Raw genomic sequence first — 15,430 nt, forward strand, 5'->3', positions numbered from 1 at the left:
AGCGGCCGGGCGGGGCCAGAGCAGCTGGGGGGCGGGGCCTGGGGGGCCGGTTGGAGGCCATAGGAGCGGGTGGGGTCGGGAGGAGCTCGAGGACCAGAAAACGCTGTTTGGGTGGGTGGGTGGGCTTAGTGGTTTGGAAGCAGCTTGATGAGGGGAGAAGGGCCGGGGCGGGGCTGCGAGGGGCGGGGTCTGGGCGGGGCTGCGAGGGGAGGGTGTCTAGGCGGGGCTGAGGGGAACAAGATGTAGGCGAGGCTGAGAGCTGCGGGTCTGAGAGGGGAGGGGGCCTGGGTGGGGCGGGGCCTGGGCCCCTATGCGATGGGGTCTGGGCGGGGCTGCGAGGGGGCGGGGTCTGGGCGGGGCTGCGAGATGAGGGGTCTGGGCCAGACTGAGAGGGGCCGAGAAGGGAGGGGCCTGGGCAAGGCTGCAAGGGGCGGGGTTTGGGCGGGGCTGCGAGGAGAGGGGGGCCTGGGCGGGGCTGAGATGGGCGGGGCTCCGGGGAGGGGAAGGTGAACACCCGCGTGTTGAAGGCTCTCCGAAACCGGAGCGGTGGGGGACTATGCGGAGGGCGGGAGAAATTCCGAGGGGAGGGTCGCGGGAGCCGTGGGCACTCTCAGCCCGGTGTCCGCGGTGTAAGGGTTGGGGCGCGCGGCGCGGCGCCGTGAGAAGCGGCGGGTCTCCAGGTGCGGCCGCGGGCACCTGTTTCTGAGACCCCTGTCTCCGCGCTCGCCCTCCAGCCGTGGGAGCCGGGCCGTGGGGGCGGCCGTCGCGAGCATGCGCACCGGCACTGCGGCGGGCGGGCGCCGAGTCTGGGCGCGGGGACGCGGGGCGGCGCGAAGCGGGGCCCTCTGCCGCCCCGCGCTCCCATGTACGCCTTTTACTCGTTGCTCATCTACATCTTCTACAGCCTCTTTCGCAGGGATGGTGGCGCCGCGGCGGCCGCGGAGCCCGGGGACCCCGCCCAGGTGAGCGGGGCTGGCCGCGCAGCCCGTCGTCCCCCGCCGCCTGCCCCACCCCCACGCCGAGGTTCCCGGGGCGAGGGCGGGCACGAGGCGCGGGGCGACGGGGTCGTGCCGAGGACCGTCGGCTCGGCTCCGGTGCTGGAAGCGTAGATTTCGGCCCCAATCCTCCGGCCCGGTTCGCGGAGGGAAGGGGCCAGCAGGTTGCTTGCCCCCTCGTCAGGGGCGCCCCTGCTCCCTCCCTAGAGAGCCCGCAAGCCCCGGGGTCGCCGGCGGCCAGACCTGCCCGCGCCAGAGCTGTGGACCGAGCTGACCGGCCTGATCGGTAGGTGCGGGCTGGGAGCCCCGCTGTGCGAGGGCGGTGCCGGGACCTCCCTGGGAGGGGCGGAGGCCTGGCTCCAGCACGTGACCCGAAATGCCTCCCGCTCTCCTCCATGACCGGCAGGCAGCTCGGAGCCTGAAGATGGGTCGGAAAGCGGAGCCGAGGGCCGCGCGGCAGCGGTGTCCCTGGAGGAGGCCCTCCTGCGCCTCGCCGAGTTCCTCTCCGTCCAGCTGGGGGCGGAAGAGAGCTGCGGGAGCCCGGCCGACCTGGGCCAGGTGAGCGCGGCGAAGGGGCTGCTGGCAGCTGCCACCTGCGCAGGCCTTCCTGGCTCTCACAGCCCTGCTCCGATTCTTATCTCCTTCGCAGTCTGGCGAGGTCCCCCCACTGTTGACAGTGACCAGTCAGCTCTTGGCCCTTCTGGCATGGCTTCGGAGCCCCAGGGGGAGGCAGGCCCTGCTCCAGGGGACTCAGCCAGCCCCTCGGGTCCGGCCCCCCACTCCAGATGGTGAGTAAAGGGCAGTAGCTTGAAGACGGACTCTGGAGGGAGCAAATCTTAGTAGAACCTGGGCGGCCTGGAGTTCGGGGTCCTGTTCCGGAGGATTTGGACCAGAGACCTCTTTCTTCAGTGCTAACTGGGCCCGCCCTACTCCAGGATCCACATCCCAAGAAGAAAGCCCTTCCCACCTCGGCGCAGTCCCAGGCGAGCCACTGGGGGATGAGGCCCAGGGACAGCAGCCCCTCCAGTTGGAGGACGACCAGAGAGAGTGGCAGCGGCTGGAGCAGCTCATCCTGGGACAGGTGAGGCCTCAGGAGCCAGAAGGGATCAGGGGCTGGGGCGCCAGAAAAACGAGGTCCACCCTGTCTCTCGTACTTCTCCCCAGCTGGAGGAGCTGAAGCAGCAGCTGGAACAGCAGGAGGAGGAGCTGGGTCGACTGCGCCTGGGCGTGGTGAGGCTGCGGGGAGGTGGGGGGAGGACCTGGCAGGGCTGGGCATGGAAGGGGGCGCTTCAGGTGAGTACCGAGGCTTCCTCTCCACCAGGGGGCGACAGACTCAGAGAAAAGGGTTCAGCATCTCACCCTGGAGAACGAGGCCCTGAAGCAGAGCCTGAGCCTCATGCGGGACCTTCTGCTGCACTGGGGTCCCGGCCCCCCCACCAGGGCTCCGCAGGTACCCTGCTCCCGAGCTGCAGCCGTTCCTGCAGCCTGGGGCTCCTGCACACCTGGCATGCAGCCACAGTGCCCCAGCCTCCTTGGGACCTCCTGGGATGGTCTGTGCAGGACAGCCCCATCAGGGTGGCTGATGCCTGTGGGAGGACCCCCTCTCTCCGGGGCCCCTATGAGTGGCTGATCCCAGGAGAGCAGAGGAACCGTGGGAAGGAGCTCTGCGTGGAGTTGGGAGGCATGGATTCACAGCCAGCTCTGCCCACCTCTTGACTTGACTTTCCCATCTGTGAAATGGTACCGCAGACCGTCCCTCTCTGAGTCCCTCCTGGCCCCCACCCTCCCGCAGGAGGAGGCGGAGGCATTGGTGGAGCTCCAGGGCCGGCTTCAGGAGGCCCAGGACACCACAGAAGCCCTCCGAGCCCAGGTGGGCATGGGGCCCAGGGATCTGTGGCTCGGGGGTGAGGAGGGCTGGGGTACTGGGAGGGGCTTATCTGAGGCAGGGCCTGGTAAGTGCCTGTTTCCTCAGTGACAGGGGTGGGGTTGGGCGGGGCAGCTGGGGGTGCAGGAGGTGCAGCTGCAGGGCCTTCAAGGGGCCCTCCAGCAGCTCCAGCAGGAGACGGAGCAGAACTGCAGGCGCGAGTTACTGCAGATGCATGGGCAGCTGGCAGGTAAGGGCTGGGGCTCGGGCTCACGGGAAGCCCTGGAGGCTGGGCCTTCCCTTCCAACAGACTTCCCTCTCCAGGACTTCGGGCACGGATGGCCAGCCTGCGTCAGGGCTGCGGCGACCTCCGAGGATTGGTCAGCACCTTTACCCAGAGCTGCCAGGGTTCGCTGAGTGAGGCCCGGGGCCAGGTCAGGACCCCTCATCGCCTAGCCCCTCCTCTCTGGGCACCCTATTCACTGTTCTTTTGACGGGGGTGCTCCTGGGGAGTTGGCTGTACTAATAAGTGGGGCTCTGGAACCCAAACAGCTTCTGTGTGACCCAGGGTGGGAATTCACTTCTGGGCTTTGTTTTCATAATATGCATACTTGGTTGACAGTAAACTCTTAAAAGCATTGCCTAGAAGCACGGAGGAGACCGATGATGTGGTGTCTTTGTCTGTCATTTCTGGGCTTTATCCTGGGGTTACTGAATTGATGTCCCCAGGGGCCCAGAGCCACTGAAAGTTGTGGCTCAGCACAGTTGGGTGGCCCTGTGGGGGCTCCTTGCTGCTCTCAGGACCCTCCCACCCCCCACTTCCGCAGCTCCTTGGCTGACCCCTTGCCTTCTGTACATCCCTGTTCCCTCAGGTGTCCTGGGCCTTGGGGGCACTGTCATCTGGAGGGCCTGGCACTCAGCTCCCTGAGGGGCAGCAAGGGCCCCCAGCCGGATGCCCAGGGCGGCTGCCAGAACTCAAGGGTATGGCAGGCTTGGGAGCCCAGGGGGGTAGGGAGGGTGGCTGGAGGAAGTGCAGCCTCTCTGTGCTTTAGGGTCTGCAAGGCACCTTGCTGACCTGATCCCCACTGCAGGAAATATCCGTGTGCTGTGTCGACTGAGGCCAGGGACATCCTCCAGCCTCGTGAGCGTGGAGCCTGGCCCAGGGGGCACCGTCACCACCTGCTACCGGGGGCGCCATCGTCGATTCCGCCTAGACTGGGTCTTCCCTCCAGACGCCAGCCAGGAGGAGGTGACAGCCTGTCTTTGCAACCATTCTGACCCTTTCTCAGAGTCCCCTGAAGAGCAGGAGAGGCTCCAGTTTCCCGTTCCCAGTCTAGCTGTCCACCTGGAGGAGGGACGGTGGCTGGGAAAGGGAACTGAGGGGGCTGGGAAGCAGGGCAGGCAGGAGGGAAAGGGAACTGAGGGGGCTGGGAAGCAGGGCAGGCAGCCCAGCTTGGTGCCTCCTCCTCCCAGGCTTCACTACCTGTCCACTCCCCTTTGCTGGGGTCCAGGGTCTTCCCAGCTATGAGGGCCCCTCATTGCTTTGTGGCCCCAAGGCCGGCGGTGGGTGGTGGGGGCCGTGGGTGAGCAGACAGGCTTCTAGTCTTACTCCGCCCTGCCTGGATCCCACTCTTCTTCCCTACCCTTTTCCTGCCAGACACCTGTGGAAAAGCAGGGGCTCCAGCCCCAGCCCACCCCACCTTCACACACATCTTCATCTGCACGTGCCCTTTGCTGCTAGAGCTCCCATAGCTGAGGAGATGGCAGCTCAGAGCCAGGGGAGACTAGGTAAGGGGTAGAATGGCAGCGACTCACGCCCAGGCTGCCTGCCTGCCAGCCTCACAGGGACAGGGTGACGACTGCCCTGCAGTGGCCAGGGTCACCCTGATTCCCTCTTTTCCAACCGCTTATCTCTTCATCCCACATATCCCTCTGGCCTTAGCCCCACCCCAAACTGCAGCCCTGCATGGGGCATGCCTTGTGCACTGTCCTCTGCACAGCCGTCCTGGACAAGGCCCTCTAATGCAATGTGTCTGAACCTAAGGCATCTGTGGACAAGCCCTCACTTGTGCTCCCGTTTCTGCAGTGGTGCCATGATGTGCTCCTGAATGTCATCCACAGTGCCACCTCCATCCCATCATGGAATCTCAGTAACCCCACAGAACACAGAATTCTAGATTCTAGCCTCGTGGCTGTCTTCAAACAGAGCTGACAGCCCACCCTGTTACCAGTGACCTTCTGGGCATAAAAGCCAGCCATGTTGTTGTCCAAAAGACTGTTGGTGTCTAGTGCCAACGGGGTGAATGTCCCAACCCTGTGTCTCTCTCGGCACCTGTCTGTGCCTGGGCTTCCGCAGGCCTGGCTGGCCACCATCCTCCGTATCTGCAGGCCCTTCCTGGGGTCACACTTTGTGAGCCAAGTACTGCCGTGGCCCTCTAGGTGCACTGCCACGAGCGTTCACAGCAGGTGCCACTGCAGCCCTTACCTCTCAGGGGAAACAGGCACAGGAAGGCCAATGAGTAAACTCCAATCATACCCGGGTTTGAACCGAGCAGTCACGCCCCAACATCTGGGCTTTTTTTTTTTCTGAGATGGAATCTCAGTCTGTTACCCAGGCTAGAGTACAGTGGTGTGATCTCAGCTCACTGCAACCTCCACTTCCTGGGTTCAAGCAATTCTCCTGTTTCAGCCTCCCAAGTAGCTGGGATTACAGGTGTGTGCCACCATGCCCGACTAATTTTTGTATTTTTAGGAGAGACGGGGTTTCTTTTTTTTTTTTTTTTTTTTTTTTGAGACGGAGTCTCGCTCTGTCGCCCAGGCTGGAGTGCAGTGGCCGGATCTCAGCTCACTGCAAGCTCCGCCTCCCGGGTTCATGCCATTCTCCTGCCTCAGCCTCCCGAGTAGCTGGGACTACAGGCGCCCGCCACCTCGCCCGGCTAGTTTTTTGTATTTCTTAATAGAGACGGGGTTTCACCGTGTTAGCCAGGATGGTTTCGATCTCCTGACCTCGTGATCCGCCCGTCTCGGCCTCCCAAAGTGCTGGGATTACAGGCTTGAGCCACCGCGCCCGGCCTGGGAGACGGGGTTTCACCATGTTTGTCAGGCTGGTCTCAAACTCCTGACCTTGTGATCTGCCTGCCTCGGCCTCCCAAAGTGCTGGGCTTACAGGTGTGAGCCACCTCGCCCAGCCCATCTGGGCTCTTTTAAATATTTTTTAAAATTTATACTATATATACATATATACATATATATATATTTGACAGAGTCACACTTTGTCATCAGGTTAGAGTGCAGTGGCGCAATCTCAGCTCGCTACAACCTCTGCTTCCCAGGCTCAAGAGATCCTCCCACCTCAGCCTCCCGAGTAGCTGGGACCACAGATGTGCAACACCATGCCTGGCTGATTTTTTTTGTAGTTTTTGTAGAGACGGGGTTTTACCATGTTGCCTAGGCTGATCTCAAACTCCGGAGCTCAAGTGATCCACCCGCCTCGGACTCCCAAAATGCTGGGATTTATTTTTCTTTTTTCCACGTTGGCTTCCACATTAGGGACACCACACCTACGCTCTTAACTGCTGTCCCTAGGCCTCCTACGCGGTCTTCAGGACTCCAGAGCCTCTGCATAGGCTGTTCCCTCTTCTCATCCGTCTTTTCCCTTCTTTGCCTGGCAAATTCTTGCAAGCACCACCTTCTCTAGGGAGACAGAGGGTCTCTGTAGGACGCACCCTCCCCCATGGTCTCTTAGAGCCATCCTCCCAGGGTACTAGGCTCTGCTTACACCTGCCTTCATGGCACTCCCCACCCCACCAAATAGGTCATAAACAGGCAATGTGGGGAGGACTCAAAACACATTCTCCCGCCTCCCCCCAGGTCTTCAGAGAGCTGGAACCTGCAGTGCTGTCCTGCCTCCGAGGCTATAGCGTCTGCATCTTCACCTATGGCCAGACAGGAACCGGGAAGACCTACAGCATGGAGGTGGGACACAGCCCACGCCCGGTGGGAGAGGCCCCAGGGGCCCTGCATGACTTGGATGTGAGCCCGATGTGTACCCCACCCCATCCTCAGGGCCCTCCTGAGGACCCTGGCATAGTTCCTAGGGCGCTGCAGTCGCTGTTCCGGGAGATGGGGGCCGGCAGGCAGCACCGGGTGACACTCAGTATGGTGGAGATCTACAATGAGGCTGTCAGGTGGGCTACTCCACCAGGGAGGCCTTCTCCCCACCCCTGGCCCAGGGCCCTTCCGGGTTTCCAGAGAACTCTGGAACCAAGACCTTCCCCTTTCTCACCAGGGACCTCCTTGCCCCAGGGCCCCCCGAGCGTCTGGCCGTGAGGCAGGGCCCTGAAGGCCAGGGCGGGATCCAGGTGGCTGGCCTCACCCACTGGGACGTGCCCAACCTGGAGACACTGCACCAGGTAGGGCTGCTCCGCCTCCGGAGACCCTGTCCTTTCCTTCCAGTCGGGGGCGGGAACCCCGCACCTGACCAGCCCTGTCCCTCCGCCTTCCAGATGCTGAAACTGGGGAGGAGCAACCGGGCCACCGCCGCCACCGCCATGAACCAGCGCAGCTCCCGCTCGCACGCCCTGGTCACGCTGACGCTGCGCGCGGCGACTCCACCGCGCGCTCCAGGCACCGCAGGTACCACGGCCGGTGCCTGAGCCCTGCGGAGTCACCAGCGCACCCGAGGCCCGGCCTTCCCCCATGTCGGGCTCGCTCGCCCCTCTAGGCACGCTGCACCTGGTGGACCTGGCGGGATCCGAGCGCGCACGGAAGGCAGGGGCGGCTGGCCCGCCGCGGGGAGACCCAGACGGCGCCCGGCGCCTGCGGGAAGCCCAGACCATAAACCGCTCGCTGCTGGCGCTGGGAGGCGTGATGGCCGCACTGCGGGCCCACCGGCCGCACGTGCCCTTCCGGGACTCGCAGCTCACACGCCTGCTGCAGCCGGCCCTGGGCCCCGGCACCACTGCGGTGCTGCTGCTGCAGGTGGGCGCCGGGGCGGCGCAGGCGCGGGGCGGGTGTGTGCCTGCCGGTCGCCGCCCACCCGGGCCCGCCCACCCGCGCCTCTTGCCTACAGATCTCCACGCGGCCGGAGGACCTCGGGGAGACAGTCTGCTCACTCAAGTTCGCCGAGCGAGTGGGTCAAGTGGAGCTGGGGCCAGCCCGGCGCCGCAGGGTCCCGCGCTCCTCCGGGACGCCCTCCTCCCTCAGTACCGACACTCCGCTCACCGGGACCCCCTGCACCCCTACGCCGTCCCCTGGCAGCCCTCCATGCCCCAGTCCTGACAACGGCTCGGGCTCGGCCCTCACGCCCGGAGAGGGCCTGCCCCTGTAGTCCTGAGTGGCGTCCCTGCCCATGGGGTCTCGGGCCAGGTCTCTGCTGGCGGAGGCGGTAGTAAAGTCCCTGTACCCCCATCTTCCAGGGCACAAGCTCCTTAGCCTCTTTGGATCCATTGCCCCGGAACTCCCAGAGTCACCCCTCCACCTCCGCAACCAGTGAAGTGTGTGGTGCCTGGTGAAGTGATCACCCCCCCGCCCCCAGTCCTGCATCAGGCCACAGGTCTCGGCTTCCTCCTTATCACCATTTGCTGTTATCACAGCACACAGCAGGGAATCCCAGGCGTCCCCCGGCCAAGTGGTTACCCGAGTCACCACTCCTGACCCAAAAATCAGGCATGGCATTAAAACGTTGCAAATTCCTTTACTGTTATCCTCCCCACCACTGGACCATGTAGGGTGCAGTCTTTACTCCCTAACCCCTTTCCCGAAAAAGGTGCTACCTCCTTCCCAGACAGATGAGAGAGGGCAGGACTTCAGGCTGGACCCACCATAGGGCTCTCCCTCCCCCAGCCTGGAGCACAGGAGGGGAGGTGATGGATGGGTAGTGGGCTGAGAAGAGGGGACTAGGAAGGGCTATTCCAGGCTCAGCCCTGCCCCTCCAGCCTTGCCTCTGAGTGTAGGAGAGACAGAGGCATGACTGACCAGGGTGAGGGTTGTGCCCAGCTGGGCCATGGCCATGCCTGGGGTACTCCAATAAACACCGTGGACTCCCAGCAAGGTTACTGCCTGGTGTTTCGAGGCTGCTGTGGTCGCAGACACCCACCTGGCCTTGGCTCCCTGTCAACAAGCTGGGGGTGGGAGCGGGAGGGAGGAGGGGCCCATGTCTTACTGGCCTCACAGGCTGCACCAGGAGAGCAGCCAGCCTGGGCCAGGGGCCGCCAGGTCCCGAGGGTGGCTGACCCAAACATCGTAGATACTTTTGTTGGGTGGCACCCCCTGGAAGAGAGCATCTAGATCCCAGAGCAGCCCTGGGGGCCCTCGGGTTTCAGGGGCCATCCCCCAGTAGGCAGGGCTGTTTGATGGTGGGCATTGGGGACAGGAGGTGGGTGGTGGTGCCAAGGGCATTACCACATTGGGAGTGTAGATAGGCAAGTAGGAAGTGGGCAGCTGCCCCCAGAGGGAGGCCCTGTGTCCCCCGCTGGACAGCCCCCCAGGAACTGAGGTGCCCTGCAGTAAGTGGAGAGGCCAGGCCCTAGGCTCTGGGGAGAGGGTCGAGGGCCTGATGTCTCCCCCCTGCAAAGTCTCCCCCTCCACTCTCGTGGGGCCAGGAAGAGGGCAGAGGGACCACAGAGACCTCTCAGAAGAGGGCAGGGGTGGGGTGGGCACTGCCTCCTCCCCACTGTTCCCTGTGCCTGCAGGAACTGGGCTGCTCTGTGGAGCTAGCCCCGGCCAGGGTGCTCCCTCCCCAGACCCCCCTAACAGGGACTTGATGCTGAAGCCCTCACTGGGTGGCGGCGGGGGACTGGGCGGCCGGTACGGCCGGCCGTGCAGCACGTAGGGGCCCAGGTCCTTGGCGAAGGCTCCGCGCGCACCTCCCTTCTGCCAGCGCCGGCACAGGGCCGTGTTCTGCAGCCTTAGCGCCTCTGCTGGGATCAGGCTCACGTCGACCGCCCAGAAGTTGCCCTTGGCCTGGGGCTTTGCAGGGTCCTTGGGCACCTGGGTGTGGGGGTCAGACATGGGTGGGGCTGCCCAACCTCGGATGCTCAGGACTTCCGCGCGCGCCCCGCCCCCGGGCTCCGACCCTGGCCTGCCCCACCTTGCGGAAGCATCGGTTGGAGGAAAGGTTGTGGCGAATGGAGTCTTTCCAGCCCTCGTAGTCTTCCCTGAAGAAGGGGAACACGGCCTGGACCTGACGGATGATCTGAAACCGCCAGGCGGCCGGCCGGCGCCGTGAGCCCAGACGGGGAGAGTGTAGCGCCCCACCCCTCCCCCACTACCGGGCTCAGGGGCGCGCGGTGCCGGCCCCTGCTCGCCCCGAAGAAGAACATTTCTGCGCGGAAGGGCGACAGAGGGGGCAAGGGGCTCCCGGAGAAGGGTCGTGCCTTGAGGCCCTCAGCACTCAGGACTGGTCCCACTGGCATACCTGGGTGGGCTAGGAAGGTGTGGGGGTTAGGGTTTGAGCCTGGAAGTGGGTGGGGAACGAGTCTGGGGAAAGAGAGAGTGGGGGCCGGGGCCCTCTCACCTGGGCCAGCTTCAGTCTGCGGGAGGGTGCGGCCTGAATCACCAAGGCGATCATGGCCAAGTAGGTGTAGGGGGGCTTGTCATGTCGCAGGTACCTCTTCTTCCTCCTCTTGGGGGGCTGGGAGGGCGACTCTGCCTCTGGGGGCCCCAGGCGGGAGCCGCTGCAGGGCCCCATGCGGGACAGTAGACAGCGTGGGCAAGGGCCTGGCCGGGTGGAGGGTGCAGGGCAGTGGGGCAGTGTAGGAGGCAGGGCCGGGGCCTGAGGCCGGGCTGGGGCAGGCGGGCTGGGGCCTTTATCATTCGGATGGAAGGGGGAGGGGAGGGAAGGGAGGAAGAGGCTGTGGGGGAGGGGAGCATGCCGAGGGCTGCCACAATTAGCAGGTTTTGGTTAATCTGGAAGGGAGGGGCAGAGAGGATTCTAGTGGGGGCTTCTCCTGAGGCCTCAGTCTCCACCCCTGAGCTACCTTTGGGTGGCCAGGCCCCGCTTCAAAGGGGCTGCGATGACCAATGGCTACTTTATCCCGTCTTCCCTGGCCAGGTTTCAGGACCCCATTTAACAGATGGGGGAGTAATTCGCCCATGCCAAGCTCCCAAGGAGTGGGGCATCCCTGGAGTTCTACACCTAGCAGCTAGTAGGCCCTGAACTATGGGGGCTGGATACCCACTCAGGACATGATCAGGTGGGCCTTCCTGGAGGAGAAGGCCATGAAGTCCCCACCCTAGGAACAAAAGGGGGACACATTGACTCAACTGATTTCTTGGGAGTTGCTTCAGGAGCCCAGGTGGACCCCTCACCTCCTCCTCCCTAGCCATCTCTCCTCACCAGCCAAGCAAGGCTGGTGTTACGTACCCTGCCTCAAAGCCCAGGTTCTCCTCCCTCACAAGGTGCAAGTTTGCCCAAGAGGATAGCAGCTCTGGGAACTAGCAGGGGTGGTTGGTGCTGGCACCGGGCCAAGGGCCCCCAGACACATGGGGCCCAGGGATATGCTTTTGCCCTTCACTCTGAGAATTCAGCTTTTCTTGCATAGCCCCCACCATGATAACCTCAAAGGGCTGAAAATCTACAGCATATGGTGGGGTCCAGCACACCCCGAGGTGCGGAAGCAAGGGACAGGCAGCGAGTCTCCAAGAGGAGGAGGCCTGGGCTGCAAGGGGCCTTGTATGTGGGGTGCCACACTGCTCCTGCCCAACACACCCCTGGTCGGGTGGTGCCTCTTTTTCTTCTATCTCTGACTCTCCCCTCAGACCCTACGTGGTTTCCCTTAGGACCCCTGTTACCACATCGACTGCTGGGGCCCTCTCTGTTGTGTTCCCTAGGCTATGGCTGCACAGTCCTGTGCCTCATGAGGCTAATACTTGTGGCCTCCCACCCCACTCGGTCAGCAAGGCGTTGTTCTTTCCTACAAGTATTTGCTGCTGTTGTTTTGAGACAAGGTCTCACTCTGTTGCCCAGGCTGGAGTGCAGTGGTTCGATCTGGGCTCCGTGCGGCCTCCACCTCCCCGGTTAGGGCAATCCTCCCACCTCAGCCTCCCAGGACTACAGGCGTACGCCATAGCGCCCGGCTAATTTCTTACTTTTTGGTAGGGACGCGGCCTCCCTATGTTGCTCAGGTTGGTTTACTGGGCTCGAGTGACTCACCAGCCTCGGCCTCCCCCCAAAGTGCTGGGATCACAGACGTGAGCCACCGCGCCAGGCCTTTCCCATAAACTTTTTGTTTGTTTGTTTGTTTTTTGAGACGGAGTTTCGCTCTGTCGCCCAGGCTGGAGTGCTGTGGCACAATCTTGGCTCACTGCAAGCTCCGCCTCCCGGGTTCACGCCATTCTCCTACCTCAGCCTCCCGAGTAGCTGGGACTACAGGCGCCCACCACCACGCCCGGCTAATTTTTTTTTTGTAGTTTTGGTAGAGACGGGGTTTCACCGTGTTAGCCAGGATGGTCTCAATTTCCGACCTCGTGATCCGCCCGCCTGGGCCTCCCAAAGGACTGGGATTACAGGCGTGAGCCACCGCGCCCGGCCTCCCATAAGTTTTAAGGCACCCCCCTTTCCACTGGCACCTCCTTGGTGGGGCGCTGGAGGCTCCCCAAGTTCTGACCGCTCATCTCCGACGTCCCGGGCCCGACACCACCCCCAAAGCTGCCACTCATTCCGCTGGCGCCCGTCCCATTGTCTACGATGACTCGGTTTTGTCCAGCATAAATCAATGACCACCGTCCCGGGAGCCCTGGAGTACTTTGAGCCCTTCGCGTCCCACCCGGGCCCCGAGGAGGTCCCAGCCGCGGAGGACTCGCCCGGCCGCCCGCAGCTGTCCCAGTTGGCACCCGCCCCCCGACCGTCCCTCCCAGGCCCCGCCCCCGACCGTCCCTCCCCAGGCTCCGCCCCCGACCGTCCCGCCCCAGGCTCCGCCCCCGGCTCCCACGGGGCACCGCGGCTTCCGGCTGTGGGTAGCGCGGGCCGGAAGTGTAGCGTTGCCATGGCGAGAGCCGGGCGCGGGGCCCGCCCCCGCAGCGCCTCGGGGAGCGCGGGGCCCACCGACCCGCGGAAGCCAGCGGACCCACTTACGCGGCGGCCGGCGCGGGACATGAGGTGAGGCGCGGACTCCCGGGTGCTGCAGCAGGAGCGGAGCGAAGGAGAGGGGCCCCGGCCAGGGACAGCCGTGGCGGGCCCGGGAAGGAGGGGCACTGGGTCGACACCGGGAGAGGAGGCCGGGCCGTAGAAAGATGAGGCTGAGGGGAGGGAGGAGGCCGGGGGGGGGCGGGAGGAGGAAGAGACCGAGGGGGGAGAGGAGGCTGGCGAGGGAGAAGGCTGGCGAGGGAGGAGGCCGGGGAGGGGCCCTCGGGAGACGCGGCTGCCGGCACGCGGGCGCCCAGGGCACAGGTCCCGCCGGGCCGCCTTGGGCGTTGCTGGCTGAGGCCCAGGGCAGCAGGTGCCAAGGGTCAGGAAAGGCAGGGAGCCGAAGGCTGCCGGTGGGCGCTTCGCATTTTGTTCCAAGGCGAAGGTGTGTGGATTCTCCGCAGCCCGTCGGTCAGGTAGACAGCTCCGGAATTATCCTCATTTTCAGATGAGGAAATTAAGGCCGCAGAGAAGGGACTTACCCAAGCTTTGTGTGGGCTTTGGAGCTAGGCTGAAGGAGAAAGGGAAGTCTCTCTCTGGGGCAAGTTCCTTCAACTTTCAGGGATTCACATGACCTCACTTGTAGCGCGGGGCGCCTGGACCACCCCTCAGGAATTGGGGTCAGGGCAACAATTACTAAGCAAGCACCCCGCCCGGGAGGGAGTGTCCGGGACTGGTGTGGGCGCCTGTCTGTACCAGAGCAGAGGCCCCGGGCACGGTGGGATTCATTTCCATGGGTGCAGAGACGGGAGGGGTGTACGGAGTCATTCTAGGCTTATGAGAGCCAGAGCAAAGTTAGCCCTCCCCAAACCTCTGTGCCTTCCTTTTCTTCCTGGATTCCTACTTGGGGGTGGAGGTGGAGGCCGGGGTACCGCTGCCTTCTTCAAAGCGTGTCTAATACAGCAGTGAGCCCTCCTGGGCGTCTTGGTGCCCCTGTTGCTTCCTGGAAGGGTTGGGATTTCTCTGGGAGAAGAGTCTTGGCTGCAGTACCCTGGGGCCTCCTGAAGAGGCCTCTGGCTGCGCTGCCTGATTCAGGGACCCAGAGCCACGACTCGCCGAGAGGAGCTCCGGCGGCGTGCAGCTGGGTTGCCTGAGGGGCTGGAGGCTGCCTCGTGGACTTACACACATACTGGCTCCATGCTTGTCACTGTGGTGGACGCTCAGAGCTCTGCAGGGCCAGCTGCCTGTCCCTGCCCCAAGTCCTCCAGGCTCGGGTTGGGATGGGGGAGGCTTTAGGGCGTCCTTCCCCCTCCCGGTGCTCGAGCTGCATTTCCTCCCTGTTGGCTGGAGCCATCCCTCCTGTCTCTTGATTGGCCTGTCCTGGCCTCATCCCTCACCTGCTTGGGATGCACCTGGACTCCGCTTTGCCTGGAGGATTGCCTGGGGTGGCGCCTAGCAAGGGGGCTCCTCCTGTATGACTCCACTTTGGGGTCTGTGTAGGGATTCTTGAACCTCTGGTCTGAATGAACAGCTGATTGATACAGCTCTCCGCTGCCTGCGGCTTAGGAACCTCAGTCTCAGGTGACCCCACAGACCGTACCAGCACCACCAGCTCCACCCTGCTCTGCCTCGAGCGTGTCCTACCCTAGCACTTGTGCCACATCTACCCACTGGCCAAATGAGAACTAGGTGGCAGTTCCAGGCCCTTCTTTCATGCCGAGGCTCTCCCGGCACTGGTGCACGCACACCTAAGTGAGGCCTTTTCATCAGACTTGCTCAGCCAGGAGCTCGGAGCCTCGCATGTCACATCCTTTGCTGGGAGCCCTGTGCCGCAGGCTCAGTAGCTGTTCACCTGGTCAGCCCACCGCACTTACTGAGTGCTTCCTATGAGTCAGGAACCGGCCAAGTCCTGAGGATGCAGCAGGGAAACAAACAGTAAGTGGCATGTCAAGGATTAAAACAGGGTGATGAGATAAGAGAATGACAAGGTAACCACAGAAGATCTCTGAGGAGGTCGCACTTAAGATGTGATCCGAGTCCCAAGAAGGAGCATGCTGTCCTAAGATCTGGTGGAAGAACTTTCCAGACAGAAGGAGCAGCTGATGAAGGTGGGGGTGATGATGAAGCTGGTAACACCAAATAAATGTGCTAGACCAGGAGTTGGCCAGCTTTTACCATGAAGGGCTAGGTAGTAAACATTTTAGGCTTTGCTGACCATGTGGCTTTCTGGTTTTTTGTTTGTTTGAGATGGAGTCTTACTCTGTCGTCCAGACTGGAGTACGGTGGCATGATCTCCGCTCACTGCAACCTCTGCCTCCCGGGTTCAAATGATTCTCCTGCCTCAACCTCCCCAGTAGCTGGGATTGCAGGCACATGCCACCATGCCAGCTAATTTTTGTATCTTTTTTTTTTGAGACAGTCTTGCTCTGTCGCCAGGCTGCAGTGCAGTGGTGTGATCTCAGCTCACTGCAACCTCCGTCTCCCGGATTCAAGCGATTCTCCTGC

The 15,430-nt window shown here is 63.2% G+C and overlaps 3 protein-coding genes across 17 annotated transcripts in view; 2 read left to right on the forward strand and 1 right to left on the reverse strand.

The window, feature by feature from the left end:
* The first annotated feature begins 40 nt into the window (after nt 1–40).
* KIFC2 (kinesin family member C2) lies at nt 41–8,906 on the forward strand. Of its 11 annotated transcripts, none has more exons than XM_073999828.1 (19): nt 41–111; nt 905–962; nt 1,203–1,281; nt 1,402–1,553; nt 1,645–1,783; nt 1,905–2,076; nt 2,160–2,225; nt 2,317–2,445; nt 2,788–2,865; nt 2,995–3,109; nt 3,184–3,293; nt 3,732–3,840; nt 3,951–4,108; nt 6,730–6,834; nt 6,925–7,046; nt 7,148–7,271; nt 7,365–7,494; nt 7,583–7,839; nt 7,931–8,906. In XM_073999828.1, the coding sequence occupies exons 5-19, from the start codon at nt 1,701–1,703 to the stop codon at nt 8,186–8,188; spliced, it is 2,016 nt and encodes a 671-aa protein (XP_073855929.1). In that variant the 5' UTR covers nt 41–111; nt 905–962; nt 1,203–1,281; nt 1,402–1,553; nt 1,645–1,700; the 3' UTR covers nt 8,189–8,906. The 11 variants fall into 11 exon arrangements, with proteins under 11 accessions (XP_073855929.1, XP_073855933.1, XP_045255336.2 ...); XM_073999832.1 differs by having other exon boundaries at nt 1,931–2,076; nt 2,745–2,865; XM_045399401.3 differs by lacking the exon at nt 41–111 and adding an exon at nt 478–680.
* FOXH1 (forkhead box H1) lies at nt 8,109–10,680 on the reverse strand. The gene is made up of 3 exons (XM_015455390.4): nt 10,376–10,680; nt 9,950–10,054; nt 8,109–9,849 (listed from the first exon to the last, which is right to left on the reverse strand). Exons 1-3 carry the CDS (start codon nt 10,547–10,549, stop codon nt 9,028–9,030), a joined length of 1,101 nt encoding a protein of 366 aa, XP_015310876.1. The 5' UTR covers nt 10,550–10,680; the 3' UTR covers nt 8,109–9,027.
* A 2,170-nt stretch (nt 10,681–12,850) lies between these two features.
* Nucleotides 12,851–15,430, forward strand: part of PPP1R16A (protein phosphatase 1 regulatory subunit 16A) — a 28,150-nt gene continuing 25,570 nt past the window's right edge. For 4 of the 5 annotated variants that reach the window (XM_073999839.1, XM_005564370.4, XM_073999840.1 and 1 more), the window contains exon 1: nt 12,851–12,958. The gene's annotated coding sequence lies outside the window, so the exon portion shown is untranslated. Of the gene's footprint in view, nt 12,959–14,695; nt 14,861–15,430 lie in introns of all 5 variants that reach the window. The other variant, XM_065519887.1, reaches the window with a different exon arrangement.

The sequence above is a fragment of the Macaca fascicularis genome, chromosome 8, assembly GCF_037993035.2.
Source record: "Macaca fascicularis isolate 582-1 chromosome 8, T2T-MFA8v1.1".
Classification (NCBI taxonomy): domain Eukaryota; kingdom Metazoa; phylum Chordata; class Mammalia; order Primates; family Cercopithecidae; genus Macaca; species Macaca fascicularis.

Bases quoted from the DNA above. Each gene is read 5' to 3' on its own strand.
- KIFC2 (XM_045399397.3), top strand. From the start codon at position 864: ATGTACGCCTTTTACTCGTTGCTCATCTACATCTTCTACAGCCTCTTT. The intron at 2,446-2,787 runs GTACCCTGCTCC...ACCCTCCCGCAG, and splicing joins CCCCCACCAGGGCTCCGCAG to GAGGAGGCGGAGGCATTGGT. The intron at 7,272-7,364 runs GTAGGGCTGCTC...TCCGCCTTCCAG, and splicing joins ACCTGGAGACACTGCACCAG to ATGCTGAAACTGGGGAGGAG.
- FOXH1 (XM_015455390.4), bottom strand. From the start codon at position 10,549: ATGGGGCCCTGCAGCGGCTCCCGCCTGGGGCCCCCAGAGGCAGAGTCG. The intron at 10,055-10,375 runs GTGAGAGGGCCC...TGGCGGTTTCAG, and splicing joins GCAGACTGAAGCTGGCCCAG to ATCATCCGTCAGGTCCAGGC. The intron at 9,850-9,949 runs GTGGGGCAGGCC...CCCCACACCCAG, and splicing joins CCAACCGATGCTTCCGCAAG to GTGCCCAAGGACCCTGCAAA.